The 15805-nt window shown below is 38.4% G+C and overlaps 1 protein-coding gene across 1 annotated transcript in view; it reads right to left on the reverse strand.

Annotated features, from left to right (window-relative positions):
* The window catches only part of NELL2 (NEL-like 2 (chicken)), a 49463-nt gene that overhangs the window by 14979 nt on the left and 18679 nt on the right, over positions 1-15805 (reverse strand). Inside the window, exon 4 of the mRNA XM_010292165.1 lies at positions 4252-4392. Within this exon, the coding sequence (XP_010290467.1) occupies positions 4252-4392 (141 nt within the window). The remainder of the gene's footprint in view (positions 1-4251; positions 4393-15805) is intronic.

Genomic DNA, 15805 nt, shown 5'->3' on the forward strand with positions numbered 1-15805 from the left:
CTCTTTGTCTCTTTAAGTGCTATCAATAACAAAGCTTCTGTTAAACATTGCCAGCACTGTAGCAAGATCTAAGTGTAGGACTCCGAACTGACAGTGGTTTTTCAGCTACAAGAAGTTTCATGTACTAGTTAAAATACTGGATGTACTGTGAGATAAATTCAGACGTCTTGACAGTCAGCAATTCCTCTTCCTTCCAAATCCAGAGACATGGATGCTGAAGTGTCCAGTTTGGACTTTGTTCATTTATTAGGGCTGGGGAGCATCCTGTGGCTTATAATACGCCTCCATCCCTCATTATCCTGGACTATGGAAAATATTGTTCAAGTAGAGCCCCAGCCCTCTGTGTTGTCAGGCAACCAGCTCTATCACACAGAGAAGGAAGTGGTTCTACTTCTGAAAGCAGGATAGCAGAAGAAAAACATAATGAGACATTGCAGAACAGAAATCCTACACTTTGAGTTCACATACAGGTAAACCCTTAAAATCAAAAAAGATCCTGTTTGAGTTGGGCATTCTGGATTGATGCTTTCCAATCCTTTCATTTGCACCTGTCTCATTTAAAGAATGTGGTACCTGCTGAGAATGAAGGTATGTTGCTCTCATATTCTGTATCAACAACAGCTGGTGCCTGCCAGAAACTCTTGGAAAGTCCTAAGGGGCTGCATTAATTAGGTGAGCTATTCTTCAGCTGTGGAAGTATGCAAAATGTCCAACAACTGATGAGGTATAGCCTGCACTATTCCACTACAAACCAATACAGCCTCTTCAACTGATTTTAGAAGCTTTTAGACATTTCAGAGGACAAATTCAAAGGAATCGGGATCTTACACGGAACTGCAGAGCAAATATTAACTGGGCCTGAACATTCTTATTTTAGGATTTTGCCCTCAGTTGTTCCAGTTTTTTTAATGCGATGAAGCTTGAGGCTGCAATATCTACTGTCTTAGCCTAGGTCTCTTTTATGAAATGGAACATGAAAGACAACCTTCAAAGCATCAGTAAGACTGTGTAAAGAAATTATAAAGCTGTAGGGGGGCAAAGAGGTACCAGGTAATATACTATGCTGAATGCTATATTTACATATATATATAATTTAAGACTTCCCAAAGCCATGCAGTTCTCAAAGACTAAGCGGCTGATCTTCCACCGCTTTTCTGGAAATAAGATGATGCATAACATATTTCTATTTCCAAGGGAAAAGCAGCAAATGCTGGCAAGAGGTTGAAGCCCTACAGCTGCATTTCCCATCATTTCTCTCGGTAATTGTTATAGAGACCACAGGTTTACCCGGGAGTATAATATGAAGCAAAACTAATAGCAAAGGAATCTTTAGGTCTTCCACTGCCTGTAGGTACAATAAAATGGGATTATGAATTTCTGCATTCAAGTACATTAGTCAAAATACTCAATATTCTCAGTCATGTCAAAGAAGCAGCGGTAGCCAAGGTCAATATATGTGTAAAACATGCAATTCAGCAAATATTATTTCATTATCAAACACTGACAAAGTCTAATGCTACCAAGGAGTCCACCTCTAGCTGTGAATATTTAGTACAATGTTCTGATGGGACCATTTCCTGCAAAAGGGGTAGGTGTAGTTTTGGTATTTTGTTAAAATAAGTTTTTTAAGGAAATGGTCCTGTGCTTCTGTGATCTTAAGAGAGGTGTTTCCACCTGAGTCTTTAAAACTGGAGCCTTTGCTGAAGGAAACATGTTGCTAACTAACAGTGATCACAGAAATCCTTTATGTAGTACTATCTGCACGTGTCCAGGGGACACAGACAGACCCAGATTTGGGGCAGACTACACAAAACAATCAAGAAAGAAAAGATTTGAACCCACACTTCCTTGGCTTTTAAAGGTTTTCTCCACTGAAAGAACTTCCTTCAAAGCAACTAAAACTTACAAAAGATGAGCCAAAGACAAGCCTGTTATTGCACCCCATATAAACACTACTTTGAAGTAGTCCTCTTAGAAAGCAAAATGGACAAGCCCTCAAAGAACATTTCCTAATCCTCATGAGGATTAAATTCTTTGTTCCCCCAAAAAAGAAATTACAAATTCTCTTTGGTGTAATTCAGCACTGTTCCTTCTACCGCTCTACAAGCTGTAGGACTTGCACAAGCCAGAAAGCTTCAGAGGACACTGGTCCTGGATGCAGCAAGAAGTTCATACAGCTGCAGGTAGGAAGTGGAGGACTGAGATTTGAAATGTGAGATCAGTATAGCCTGGAATCTGCTCTCCCATTATAGTGAATGTCTAAAAGACCATCCAGCAACAGCTCAATCTAATCACCTCTAACTAGGGGATACTGAATGATCCGTTTTCTTATGCCTTCAAACCCAGTAGGGGCACCTCCCACAATGGAAAGATCTGACAGCAGGGAAGACAATGGCTTTGCACTACTGCACTCTGCTACTGGGAGTTCAACTTTCCATCTTTTGCAATGGATTTTAGGTTGTTTCTTCATATTTTTTCAGGTTTTATTTTCTGTCTGAGACACAACATCACAGGCTTCAATCCAATAAAAAGTCATGTAATAAGAGTAATAAAATATCTAACCTACCTCCCCGTCTCAAGTTGCTACGCATTCCAAAATTTGGAGCTGCTGTCAATCAAACTGAAAGTGTTCCACTGTTAGTGACTAAGGTTATCAGCAATGAAGACAGTTTCCTGGCATCTGTGCTTTAATTCTAATTACCTGTTAACCTCTGTGTATATTTAATAAAGAACTGCTGGCACTTTATAGAAAAGGGCGAAACATTCTAATAATTGCCACTTCTGCATACATGTAACAATCCCCATTTTTTTTTAATTGGCTTTTCATTTGATTAGCAATTGCTGCTTAATTGTCGCTTGTTTGCACACATCTTAACAGTGTTACTTTGTATCACTTATATCACTCGAGATAGCACATGACAAACTACTATCTTCAACCCCCGAGACAAATGTTATATTGACATTGAAGATAAAACTTGGGGTACTGAGAATGTTTCCATAAATGCCTGGCTAGGGTATTGTGCCGTGAGTGACAGAAAGGCAATGTTACAATCAGAGGGATCACAACTTCTTTGCACCTTCTTGTCCTAACACCTGGCCAGCTAACACTGACATTTAGTTAGTTCTCGACAAAGAAAGCTCAACTTATGAATGCAGTTGCTGACTCAAATCGCTGATTCCTCCTGAGAATACAGGCTTTCAGCTGTGGTGAAAATGTGTTGAAATAAAGTATTGATGATGGGGATACCAAAAAGGTCATTCTCGCTCCTGGAGAACTGTCTGTGTGTCTGCCTTAGTGAAATTAATTCAATTGCTTCCCTTTGGGACCAATGGACCCACCAATGTGAGTTTAAACAGGAAGGTAGGAAAGCTCACACTGTGTGAGCACTGAATATTTCGGCACTCGGAGACAGAAGGGAGAAAAACTCCCAAGCTTGCCCTAAGTAGTTCATGGCAAAACAGACTGGTTCGTTCTCTTATTTAAGAGCAGCAGCATGCAATATCTTAAGAGATTAATAACATTCCATGCTAAGAGATCTGCATCTGAACACAATTGTGTTCTTACTAACCTGCTGTTCTCTCTAACATCATTCATAAACAAATAAAATCTTCACATCTCCTTGTCCCCCCTGTCACTCTCTTGTCCCCTGCACCTTGCCCCAACCCAAAGTCCACTGAGCTTCCCAGTTTGTAAGGCTGTACTTCAAACTGCAACCTTCTACAAGCAGTTAGCCTACGCAGATGAGAAGCACCACAGTTATTAACCCAGGTGTGGGTAAGGGTGTCAGGGCTGCATAATCATTCTCTGCAACAGGAAATACTTTCATCACAGACTATTTCAGTGTACGGGGAATGATGTGGAGGAACTGAGGATCTGACATATAAACAGATTACTGTGGAGTGACAGATTATAGTGCATGCTATCAACCTATGGGAAATCATTTATGCAAGGAACATGCACAGGAGCAGATGTAGGGCCAGACAATTTGCGTTTTAAGTACCATGCCTGATTTCACATATTATCTTAGCAAATCATAGAAATGGGCACTAATGCTCCACCTATAAGTTAGGAATATTCATACTTTATTTTCTTTTGCCTTTCTTTTATGATGCTTATTTAGACTACGATTGCTTTGGGTCAAGGTTTAACTTTCATTGATATAGTTATCCAAGACAATACTCCACAGTCAGAGATACTAGACAATTACTGTAATGCAGGTCAACACTACCCCACCTTTTTTAGATACTGACCTTCACAGGACTCTCCACTTGGTGAAAACATCCCATTGTCATGGTAGCCATCTCGGCATTCGCAGTGGTACCAACCAGGTAGGTTAATGCAGTTAGCACGGCTGTCGCACTGAACAAAGCCATCTGAGCATTCATCAATGTCTGTTCAGTAAGAACAACAAAAAAAGGAGAAAATTCACACAAGGAAATTGCTATATTCATCTGATGGAAGAACAAGGTCGGTCTGTCGTACTTCTGGGTTTCACAGAAGTATTTTGATTACTGACACTTGAATTTCTAGAGAAAAAATTTTGAATCATTTCCATAAAAGGAAACATGTTGCTAACGGTGTTGGCCCTGCTAACAGTGGAGGTTCTGCTAATCCTGATTAACTGTTTATATATTAGCAACTCATTTTGTCACAATACACGATAGATAATCTAACATCTGTGTAAGTTGCCCACAGTATGAAGAAAGGAATTCAAACAATATGTTAACCCTTTGAGTAGTGCAGGCTGCCTGATAAGCAAAGACTGTTTCTAGGGGCATATCAAAATATTAAATACTCACTCTCGTCCTTGTTTATGCTCTTGGTGACACTGATTTTACGTTAGTAGAGCGTCTCACGGAGTTCCTGTTGACTTACACCAGCACCTCTGACTTTCAACATAACTAACTGCAGTCTCCTCTCTCACAATGAAAAAGTGCATCTGGGATTCCAAACAAATGCTTAGATCTTAAAGATGAAACACAACGCATTCTCCTCCTCTTGATAATTCTTTTAGGATGTGTGTTTCTTAAAAGAACAACTTCAACTGACTAAACTTCACAGTAACAACTCACAATAGAATGGATTTCTGGACACACTCACTAGATCCAAAATCTACCAAAGCACATTCTGCAGACCTGAAATCATGGGCTCAGCAGAGATGCAGAGAACTTTGTGGCATGTTCACTTACAGTGCCTTCAGTTATGCAGCAGCCCATATTAAGGAATAGGTCCCAGAGTATGTGTGTTGTTAACAGTTAGGGAATATCAGGAGTATGGAATCAAACAGGAATAAAAACGTGTCTTTCCTTACCAGATTCATCACACTATCACTCTGTTGTATACCAGGGGTAGCATGTCTATTTAAGCAGGTACCTCAATACCAGTTGATCGAGAAGTACCTATGGAATTGGCACAGAGCGAGACAACACGTGCAAACTGCCTTTAGAAACAAAAAGCTCTAACCCTCCCACATACCCCCTGCTGTGAGTTTGAATAATGAATAAACCTTCAATGTACTGGCCGTTCTGGCCAAGCTAAAATAACAAATTAAGACTCAAACTCTTAAAAGTACCTCAGCAGTTGATTTAGTATCCTCTGGGATGTGGATATGAAGAAGAGGTGTGATGTGACCATGGAGATATATGTAAAATATGTCAAAATTCTCCCCACAGTCCCTGTTAGCTCTCATTTATGTCATCTGTTATTTTCATAGGAGAAAGTGTAAACTGGCTAAGAAAATCAATCGTCAGCTGCGATAAGGTAATAAATCTCTTTTTTTGAGAATAGTAATCTGCATGTAGATAAAGATATACTCACTCCAGTCTCTTATGAAATCTATTCAAACACAAACTTTAAAAAAAAAAATTTTAAAACTTTAAAAAACCTTAAGGCTTCCTTATCCATCAAAAGCACTTTGTTCCACATTTGAAGGTAAGAAAATTATGAAGTATGTGGAGGACACCTCCATAAACTATAAGGTATCACTCAGTGACCCACATTTGTTTTTAAGTTGCATTTTCCTTATACATGCCAGAGGGTAGGTGGGATGTGGTCTGGGTATTTTATTTACATGCCAAATAACATATCTTCGGAATGTCTTTGGAATAACTGTACAACCATGTCATGAGTGTATTGGTTTTTAAAAGCTTTACAGATACTTGGTGAAATTTCATTAGAAATTTTCATTATTAACATCTCAATCTGACTTTCTATAAACAGTGTCTCTAACCAGGCATACCTGGTGTACATTACCAGTATTTATGATGATGAAAATTACCAATACTCCTGCTGGAATGTGGCACCAAGCATATACTTTGCCGCTTTGTGTACCACAAACTAAGTCATAAGTCTCTATTGGCTTAAAACATAGAATTTTCAACTCCACTATGAATTGTAGGATAATCATCTAAGTAGTCCTGCTGCAGGTCTGAGAAATGCCAAACCTTTACAACCTTCTGCTGCTCCGTTGTCTCTCTCTAAATCAGTATAAACTCTGGCCTTTTTCTTGTGAGCAGCCAGGAGCCAGTGGGACCTCGGAGGTGTTTGAGAGATCAGAGGAAGATCAATGAAAATTATGTTACTGTAGTGAGAAAAGGTTAGTTTGTAGTCTGTGCCTTACCTACTGCTATTCATTCACATACCCTCAGATTACTTAAGAAAAAGGAAAGCAAAAGAACAAAAGTCTACAATCTAGAAGTTCCCTTACCACTGGGGAATATGCTGCCTGGGAGACAGCTTGCCTGGTGGAACAGAATCTGAGTGACCGTGCTAAACACTTGGGATCGCCTGGTCAGTACAAGATAACTTGTTGGGGTTGGTCAAAGCTACAAGCCCCAGAGAATCAATGAAGCATGTAAACTCAGAGGCTGAAAGAGAAGAGGTGTTGTTGAGACCTGATATGAATCTTTATATTGGCTACTTAATAACATGCATTAAGACACTGGACGGCATATATTTCTTCTTTGGTAAAATGGAATGTATTTATTGGTGATGAGGTGCAGAAAATAACGTTATTTAGGTCAAAGTAACAGATATGAATTAAAGAAAGCCTGTGTTCCTCTCTTCAGAACAATTTATTTGTGAATCTGTAATCCTTATAATGACAAGCACAGTATTGCAGGCACAGGCTGAATGCATTCTGATGAACTCACTTACTGATTACTCAGGAAAAACAAGCCTTGAATGTCATGTCAGTATTGGTAAACTGACAACAAAAGCAGCTTTTCTTTATTTATTTGCAAACTAGCTGACAAACCTATATCACAAGAAATATTACTTGGGATGAAATCCTTTTACAGATGCCAATAAACAAAGAAATACATTCTCCTGGTTTTGTTATGGTTGCATGCAAAGTTGAGTGGAGTTATGCAAGAAAGTCTGCTATAACAAGTGTGGATGGAAGCAAGCTGCTGGTCTTTAAGAAATGTCCTATTCTTGACAGACTGTTTGCCTGAAACCATTGCATTGGAAGCATTGCTGCATCGATGCTGAATAACCCATTACTCTTCACATGATTTTCAAGCAAACGAAAGAAATCCAGAACAATTCTCCTCACCACTAACTTTTTAGGCAAAGGATATTTTACAGTATGTGCCAGTGGGTTTCAGAATATAGGTGTTCCTTACGCACAGAATTTTGTTCTTAATCTGCCACCTAACACTGATCATTAATTCTAGTAGAGGCTTGCTCTGTAATAGGACAAAATATAACTGCCACAACTGCTGAACAAGAAAACACAGCAGAAATGTGTTTTGCAGAGCCAAAGCACTGATTTCATGGAAAATTTTCTTGACATTTGGATAAAAGGATTTCTATTTTCAAATGGGCATAGCATGGCTCAGGAAGTGCTGCAAAAGTATCTACAACTGAAATTATCTTATTAGTATGGGAAAAGCAGCCAGAAATAATTTTTCTCTGTCCTATGGTGAAACATTCTCCAATGAATCATCTTGCAGCTGCTCAGTCAGAGGTGTGAGCTGACAAGAGAAGAAAAACTGATTGAAGTTTTGCTTGGCCAGTGGCTATGGTATATCAGTGGGCTATATGGAACATTAACAGCAGTAATGAACTCCTGTTTGATGCTGTACTAGAAAGGCATCAAAAATGAAATATTACTCTATAGAAGGAAGTTACTGAAAGGCTTTATATTTTTACTTATGAAAAAAATTAAACAAAATGTTTAAGTACAAGGAAAGGAGGGATGTACTTTTTTCAATAGCAGGTGATGACATTTTTGAGCAAATAAACAAAACAGATGTTCTGAGAATGCAAGTTCTGCTCTTTAACTAGCTATAAGAAGCTGGGGCAAAATAGGGGGGGTGAAGGAAAAAAAATAGTGCTCCCATTCAGGAGGTAAAATAGAGTCTCATATGTGTGACGGGACAGAGCAAAGAGTCTCATCCTGGCCGTGCTCCTCCATTGACTATCATGAAGGTGGCATTTTCTCTATTTTTATCTTTCCATTTCAAATAAAGAGCACAATTACACATACCAAATCTGCCACCCCACTGATGATGAGTGGCCAGGTTTGGAACAGAAAGTAATGCCGAGACAGTCACGGGCAGGAACCTTCATCTCAAGTGGGAGAGCAGCTACACAGCTGTACTGTAGCACTTCAGCACTGCCTGCTCTGGCTCCACTTCACCTTATGGCATTTGCATGGCAGAAGATTTGTGATTTTGGCTCATGAAACACTGTGGTTGGAGAACACACACACACACCTGTGAGACTGATGAGCCCACAAACCACCAGGAACATGGGGACTCTCTCTACCCTATGTAACTCATGGATGCTCTCATGACAATGCTGCTGATACTCCATTGGCACAAAACCAGGTAACTGATTATTAGACGTTTGTGTTGCACATGATCTGGTTTTCAAATATTCAGGTTTTCTCCTGTGCAATTTTCTTACACTGCAATCAGTCAGACTGGTTATTTCCATATTTTGTTACTCATTTTTCAACTGGAAAATAACTCAAATTTTTTTTTTTTTTTTTTTGGGGGGGGCTAGCTGGAGCCCCACTCTAATACACATAGTCAGTCACATGCATTTTGAAAGTAAGTGCTGTATACACCTAGCTCCCCTTGACATAAAAAAAACCTTGCTCTTCCAAATCACCTTCTTTAGGCCTCTGAATCACTCATTTCCTGAACTGTGGCGTTTCAGCTATTATAATCCTTGCTCTTGGGGAGACTGAGAAAACTCTGCTCCCTGAAGAGTAAAATAAGATCATTAGTAAATTATGCACTGGTATAGTAAGAAAAAAGGAAAGCTAGCTGTCTGATGAATATTATTAAAGAATTTCTGTATAATAAGAGCATCTGAAGATTGAAAGTGGTATCAAATTGCCAATTCGAAAGATAGCAGTGCTCTTTAATCCAGCAATAGGACCAAGCTCTCTAATGTGGTCAAGCTGCACTCAACAAAGAACCATAGTGTGCGGAAGAGAAGGGGGCTTATACCATTTTATGTTACTCACTTCAAGACTGAAATATTAATCATGAAGTCCTCCTCTCAGAAAGGCCTGTATGCCACCATCAAGCGCAGTTACAGAGAAACAAGAGAACAACTTAGTTTGAAAAGCCTTTCTTTCATAAACTGCTTTATCCAGGTCAATACAAACCAAAGTCCCAGTAGCCCTCTCCTGTCAAGAAGGCAACAACACAGACTGGCAGCTGTAAATACTTAGAATTCAGTTATTTCTATCACGGAAGTTTTTCTGGGAGAGTATAATACATGGAAGTAAGCTAAGACTGCCAATTAATAGAGACTCCCAATTGCAATAATCTGTCCCAGTGCTAATTGGGTTATTATCACTGTATATATTTATAAAGATTAATGAACAGCCAACAACTTCCACAATGTTCAGTCACTACTGACTTAGGCTAAATTTGAGATCTCATTTCAAAGGCAACAGCTTTTACAGCCTAATGCTAGCCTCCAGAGCCACCCACATCTCAGCCCGATATAGAGTACAAATAAAGTGCAAACACTGAAAGAAAAATAATTTCAGAAACAGATCACTGAAGAAGTGGTTTAGGGGACTATGAAGCTGTTTAAAAAGATACATCTTCAATTTTTTTTTTCATGGGTACATTTGGAACACTCAAACTCTGATATGTCTTTGCATATGTTGATATATTTTCAAGGATGTTATGTGTGGCTTAGATATAAAAGACTATGTCCCAACTATTCAGACTTATGCTTGAATAACAGAATGCCCAGTAGGATTAAGATGATGTCTGAGTTATCTGATTTTAGTAAATATGTATGCAAGGGGGAAAAGGCCTTATTCAGTAGGACAAAATGAAAGTTTACTGTACTGCATAATGTATCTGCTGTCAAAAGTCAGTTTTCTGGAGTAGCTTTGATAAGAGTTCTTTATCTCTACTGCAAGTTCTAGAGTCCCATCTCTCACATTTGAGAAAAGCATTTGTGTTGGTTTTTGTGTGACAGCAGATTTCTAATACAATGATACATGAGAAGACCCCGCTGTTCAATCAGACCTTTGATTTGAGATCTTATGCAAAAACCAGGTCCCAGTGGAGAAATGTAAGAGCCTGAAACTAGTTCAATATACTGGAGCTATCATGTTGTTAAAACCAAGTATCAGCTTTTGGTATTTCCATCCCACTATATTCCGATATACCACATGCATATAAATATCATACAGAGGAATAAAAAACCCAAGAATACAGAAGATGAGACTCCTGAAATAATCCAGGAAGATATCAGTTATGCCAGACAACCAAAGTCATTTAAAATGCCTTTAAAATCTGTTTTGTAAAGTCTGATCAGCTCCTTTCTTCTAACACTGTTGCTGATTCCCAAAGGAACTTTCTTCCTTGGTCAATAAAAGTCCTAGAGCCTGATTCTGTTTACAATCTGACTATGATTTGTTCAGCTTCCAGTAGGTCTTTAAAGATATGATATCATGTCGTGAGTACTAGGACATGCTTTTCATTGCATGGGTTCTCACATCAAAGTTTTCCTTAAACCATAGAATATTCTTGAGTTTAACTGCATTTCCATCCCAACATCTCATTCAGTTACAAGTTTAAATCATGAAGGGCCAGATTACAACTGGTCTGTGGGGCATAGCAAAGAGAAGAGTCACCCATAATTTTATCCTAGCATGACAAAATTCTGTGAGCAAAAGGACTTTCTTGATATAGCATTAGAAACATCAGTTATCTCAGATACAGCCTTCAGAGAAGAGCAAAGACCATGGCCTTTCCTCTACTTGCTCCCATGGATAATGAGTTTGGGCTGTGTCGGAAAAAAATGCATTTTGACTGCCTTTGGAGTTGCTGCCTCTATCTCTACACCTCCCAGATCTAGTAGAAATTCTGGCTGAGTCACTTTAAAACCATTATCTGGCTCAAAAGGCAAGAGACTAGAGCTGGGGCTATAAATGTCACATTAAAAACTGCTTCAACAGGTTGAGTCAGTGCTGCAGATATGGTCTTCACAAAAAATTTCCAATTGTCATGTTGCACGAAAAAATAACTGTTGTTAAAACAGGTCTTTTTTTTTCTTTTTTAAAAGTCCTTGCAAGAGCATGATTGCATTTTTTAAAGTACTCTGTCCATGGAAAACTAATTTAGTTCCATTAATAAAAAGGAAGCAGAATGTGATTGAGGATGTAGTATGGAATTATAGTTCATTAATTCTTCAAGTATGTAATTTTCCAGACTCCTGATCCCCCATTGATTTCTGCACTCCCCCATAGGTCCTGCTAAATGCCAGCAAAAAGAAATTAAATCGTGTTGTTATTTCATGTGTGGCAGTGGCGGTGCTCCAAAATTAGATATAAACATTATGAAAGGGAATTTTCCACTAACTGCTTCACCATGCAGCCCTGTTAACAATTCTTTGTTGTCAAAAATTGATCAATCACAGACCCCACCGATAACTGAAACTATGACAGTCTCTCATTACACACCCAATATCATCAAATAGGTGACATTTGTAACAATTGAAGACGATAATTCAGAACACCTAATTAGCCATGATGAACTAGGTGCATCCATAGTGTAAAAAAAAGAATATATTTTTCAACAAGATTCTGTGAAACCGATTGTGCCAATCACCATTTGAAAGACTAATTGAGAGGTACCGGGCCTTTATTTCTAGGTGTTGACAAAGGTGTGGTTTTGCTTTCACTTTGTCCATCATTCTCAGTATGGCGCCTCATCTTAACTGTAACACATGTTTCTGTTTCCTCAGTAGCCCTACCTTGAAAAAGAAATTATTTTCTTCAAGATAGCAAAAGCACTTTTATATCTTGAAATACACCAACAAACCCATTTTAGATATCTACTAGTGTTTGAAAGTTACGTAGCTCCATCTGCATGTTAGAAACAGGACTAACACCCTAGTGCTACTCACTAAAGGTATCAGTTGCTGGGTAAGAACAGCTGTGTTCTAAACAAAAGAGAACTAATTAGTCTGAAAAGAGAAGAGCTAGTTTGGCTAGCTGTTACCTCTTTTCTAATGGGTGGGAAGGAAGGCTTTATTTGCACAGTGTACCAACCAGAGATCTTGAGTTTCCTGAATTGAGGAGTCAAGTCACTCATAATCATGAATTACAACTTTTTACATATTTGAACCAAGGATGCAAGCAGCACATTGTCAGCTTAGTTTGGGTTCAGCTTTGCAAAAAGTTGTTTCAGATCAGCTCTGGTATGAATTACCAGTAAATTTCCAAGTATTTTGTTCTGAGGCCATTTAAGGAAAACAAACAAAAGAACCCACAAAGGAACTCAAAGTTTTGGCTAGGAATTTATTTGACACCCAGATTTGAACTTGGTCTTCTACCCTTTGGTCAGAGTATCAAGCATATTGTATGTGTGCTTAAGTTGAAAACATTCTTACCTACATTTCCTTAACAGTGACTTGTTACTATGACGTACATCAGTGACCATTAATTTACATTGCTGCCCCTGAATTGTTAAATTATGTAGAGCTTATACAAAGTTGCTGAAGAACAGGAAAGGAAAAAAACACACTATTCCTTTGCTTGTGCTGTAAACATATCATTGGCCTACATCTGCAGAGACTGCAGACTCCCTCACGTTGACAGCAAGAGGAAGGGCTCCATAGGGATACAGGGCAATAATTGGCAGTGTTATAGATTTTAATTCCACTAATAGTTGAATGGCTTGTAATTCATAAAAGAGAGAGCTTACAGTGAATGATGAAGGTCATCCCTATCTCCCTTATATAACAGAAGGAAATTCTATTATAATGCTGCCCAGCTGCACTATTCACATTCTATTTATAGCCCACTGTATTTTAAGAACCTAATTGAAATTTTAGTTTTCATGTTTAGTAAAGGAGGTTCTTTCCCATAGCAAATAATAGCTAAGTAGTGGATGCATTTTGATGTTTTTAACAAATAACAAAAAAATCCTGTCTCCTCAAAGCTCTTTTGTAGCACACTCTCTTCCCTGATTTCTCTCTCTCTCTCTTTTTTTTTAAGCTGCTAGATATAGGATTGTAGTGCTGCAACAAGCTAAAGAAAATATAAAGAGAAAAAGTACTAGTATGTGGCTCTTCAGCAGAGAAAAAAATCTTTTGTTATTTAAAACTGACAAGGACTCTGAGAGAGGAAAGAAATAATATGCACCCAAGAAACTGTGTCAGGCAAGGAAAATGAAGGGAGAGAAAGACACAGAAGGATGAAGCAGCAAAGCATCTTAAGCTACAAAACAGAAAGGATGGGGTAAGTAGGGATCATTCCTAAATCCAGAATGCTCACCAAACTCAATATGGGCATTTTTTGTTTAATTTCTGTCAAAGATTTACTTTGTGAATAAATATAAGTAAAAATGTAAAGCAAAGTGAAACGTTCCAAGCTTCTAAAGTCACCAGCCCCTGTCTCACTGCTCATTTTTTAGTTCATTTTTCATATCTGAGAAAAATTCGGGTGATAACAGAGATTAGGGTGACCTCCCTTCCACACACTGCAGCCAAGCAAAAAGCATCTCATTCGCAGAACCCTGGCTTTCCTCTTGGCTTGCTGCAGATCTCATTTGTTTATTCTCATAGACAACTTTTAAACCTTTTTCTGCAATTTAATGAGACGGCCATTTTAGAATATGTCCCTTTTGAAAGTCAAAGGAAAGTATTTTCTTAGGTTTTATGAATTGCATGCACTTCCCACTCAGAATAAATATGATATAAACCCCACCATGTTTTCTCTCAGATATTGACATATTTGAACAGAGGAGCAGGGGGAGCAGAAATGAGATGACCTATATCTTATCTGGACTTTTGCAACTGTTTTCTTATGCAAACCTTGTCACCTACTCAACTTTCCCCATATGTCTTGATTTCTACATCTGTGAAAAGGGGACAAAGTGTTTCTACTAGCTCTCTTTTTGCATAAAGAACTCTGGGTGAAGAACTTGAAGTAACAGCATGGATTTGGTAAGTACCACATGTGACGATGCCAAGGCATGGTTTGGGGAACAGTAACACACTGAGGAACAAGAACTACAGAAGATGCCAACATGTTTTGGGGAGAGATGAGAGGAAGAGCACCGACCTGTACAGACAAAAGCGGCACCCCCTGCCTTTACTTCTGCTTTATTTGGTAGCACAGATCGTAGAAGTCAAAAGGACAGTCATTGATACTAATTTAAGTCTTACACATATATTTTTTCAAACAGATCTCACAATGTAGACGACAAGTGTTGTTTTTGTAGGAATATAATAGTCTCCTGTACAGTTCAGCTGCACCTCTAAGGATCTTTAATTTTTGTGGAAATCTGAAAGAGTGGTTGAATATAGCACCAGCACATGTAATTAACTTCATATTATTATATGTGTTCAGGGAAATATTTGAGGAGAGGGACATGCCATAAGCTATTTTGTACACCAGCACACTGAATTTCAGAATCTCACTTACAAATACCTTATCTATATCATACCTGCCATGTTTGCAACCCATCTGCTGGTTGCACATGTCTATTTTTCTGTAGCCTGAATTAGCAGTTGGAACATTGTTAAAATAGAGCATTCCTTGCAGGAAAGGCTTGTTGTCCAGGGGTTAGCTGAACACCTCTCTACTACAGTTTCTGAGACTGCCAATCATGTTTTCTTTTTCTGATTTAAACTTCCTTGTAATAGTAAATATGAAGACTTGGCTTTTACTGGCACATAGTTGGATGAAATGTAATAGAATTATTAATTCTAATAACAATTCAAATGACATGCATTAATTCTTCGATAAATTTTTACCAGAATTGTGGAATATGCAGTATTATTTTTCTTCTCAGCAACAGTCCTTTCTAACTCTAGTTATATGTAGACAGTAAACATCACATGCCCAAGATTCATAGGACTATTAATGACTAAAATCTTTCAAATTCCTTAATTTTTTTCCTGAGGGGAAAAAAAAACCACAAGCAGAGGTTCTTGGAGAAGAGTTTCTGCAGAAACTCTGTTAGTTTCTTGTTCTTCTCTCTGAAAGGATCTTCCAAATTCTTTTGGGCTGGGGGATGAAAAAGAAACTTTAGCCACTTTACACTCTTTATACAAATGAATGGAGAAATCTCAGACAAGTCAAAGGGGACAGAGATGTGATGGCAGCCTGGACAATCTGCATTTGTAATTTAATTCCTACCAGATTATTGCTCAGACTCTGCATAGGGTTTGTAGTCTACTGCTTTCTCAACTGATTAAGATCCCCATCAAATCTGGGCTGTTCCTCCCACAGAATGTAATCATTCATGAGCTTTCATCTTGTGTCTCCATGAATTGTCCCCCTTCCTTCAACCTTCACTTTGTCATTTG

Source organism: Phaethon lepturus, unplaced genomic scaffold, assembly GCF_000687285.1.
Source record: "Phaethon lepturus isolate BGI_N335 unplaced genomic scaffold, ASM68728v1 scaffold7148, whole genome shotgun sequence".
Taxonomy (NCBI): domain Eukaryota; kingdom Metazoa; phylum Chordata; class Aves; order Phaethontiformes; family Phaethontidae; genus Phaethon; species Phaethon lepturus.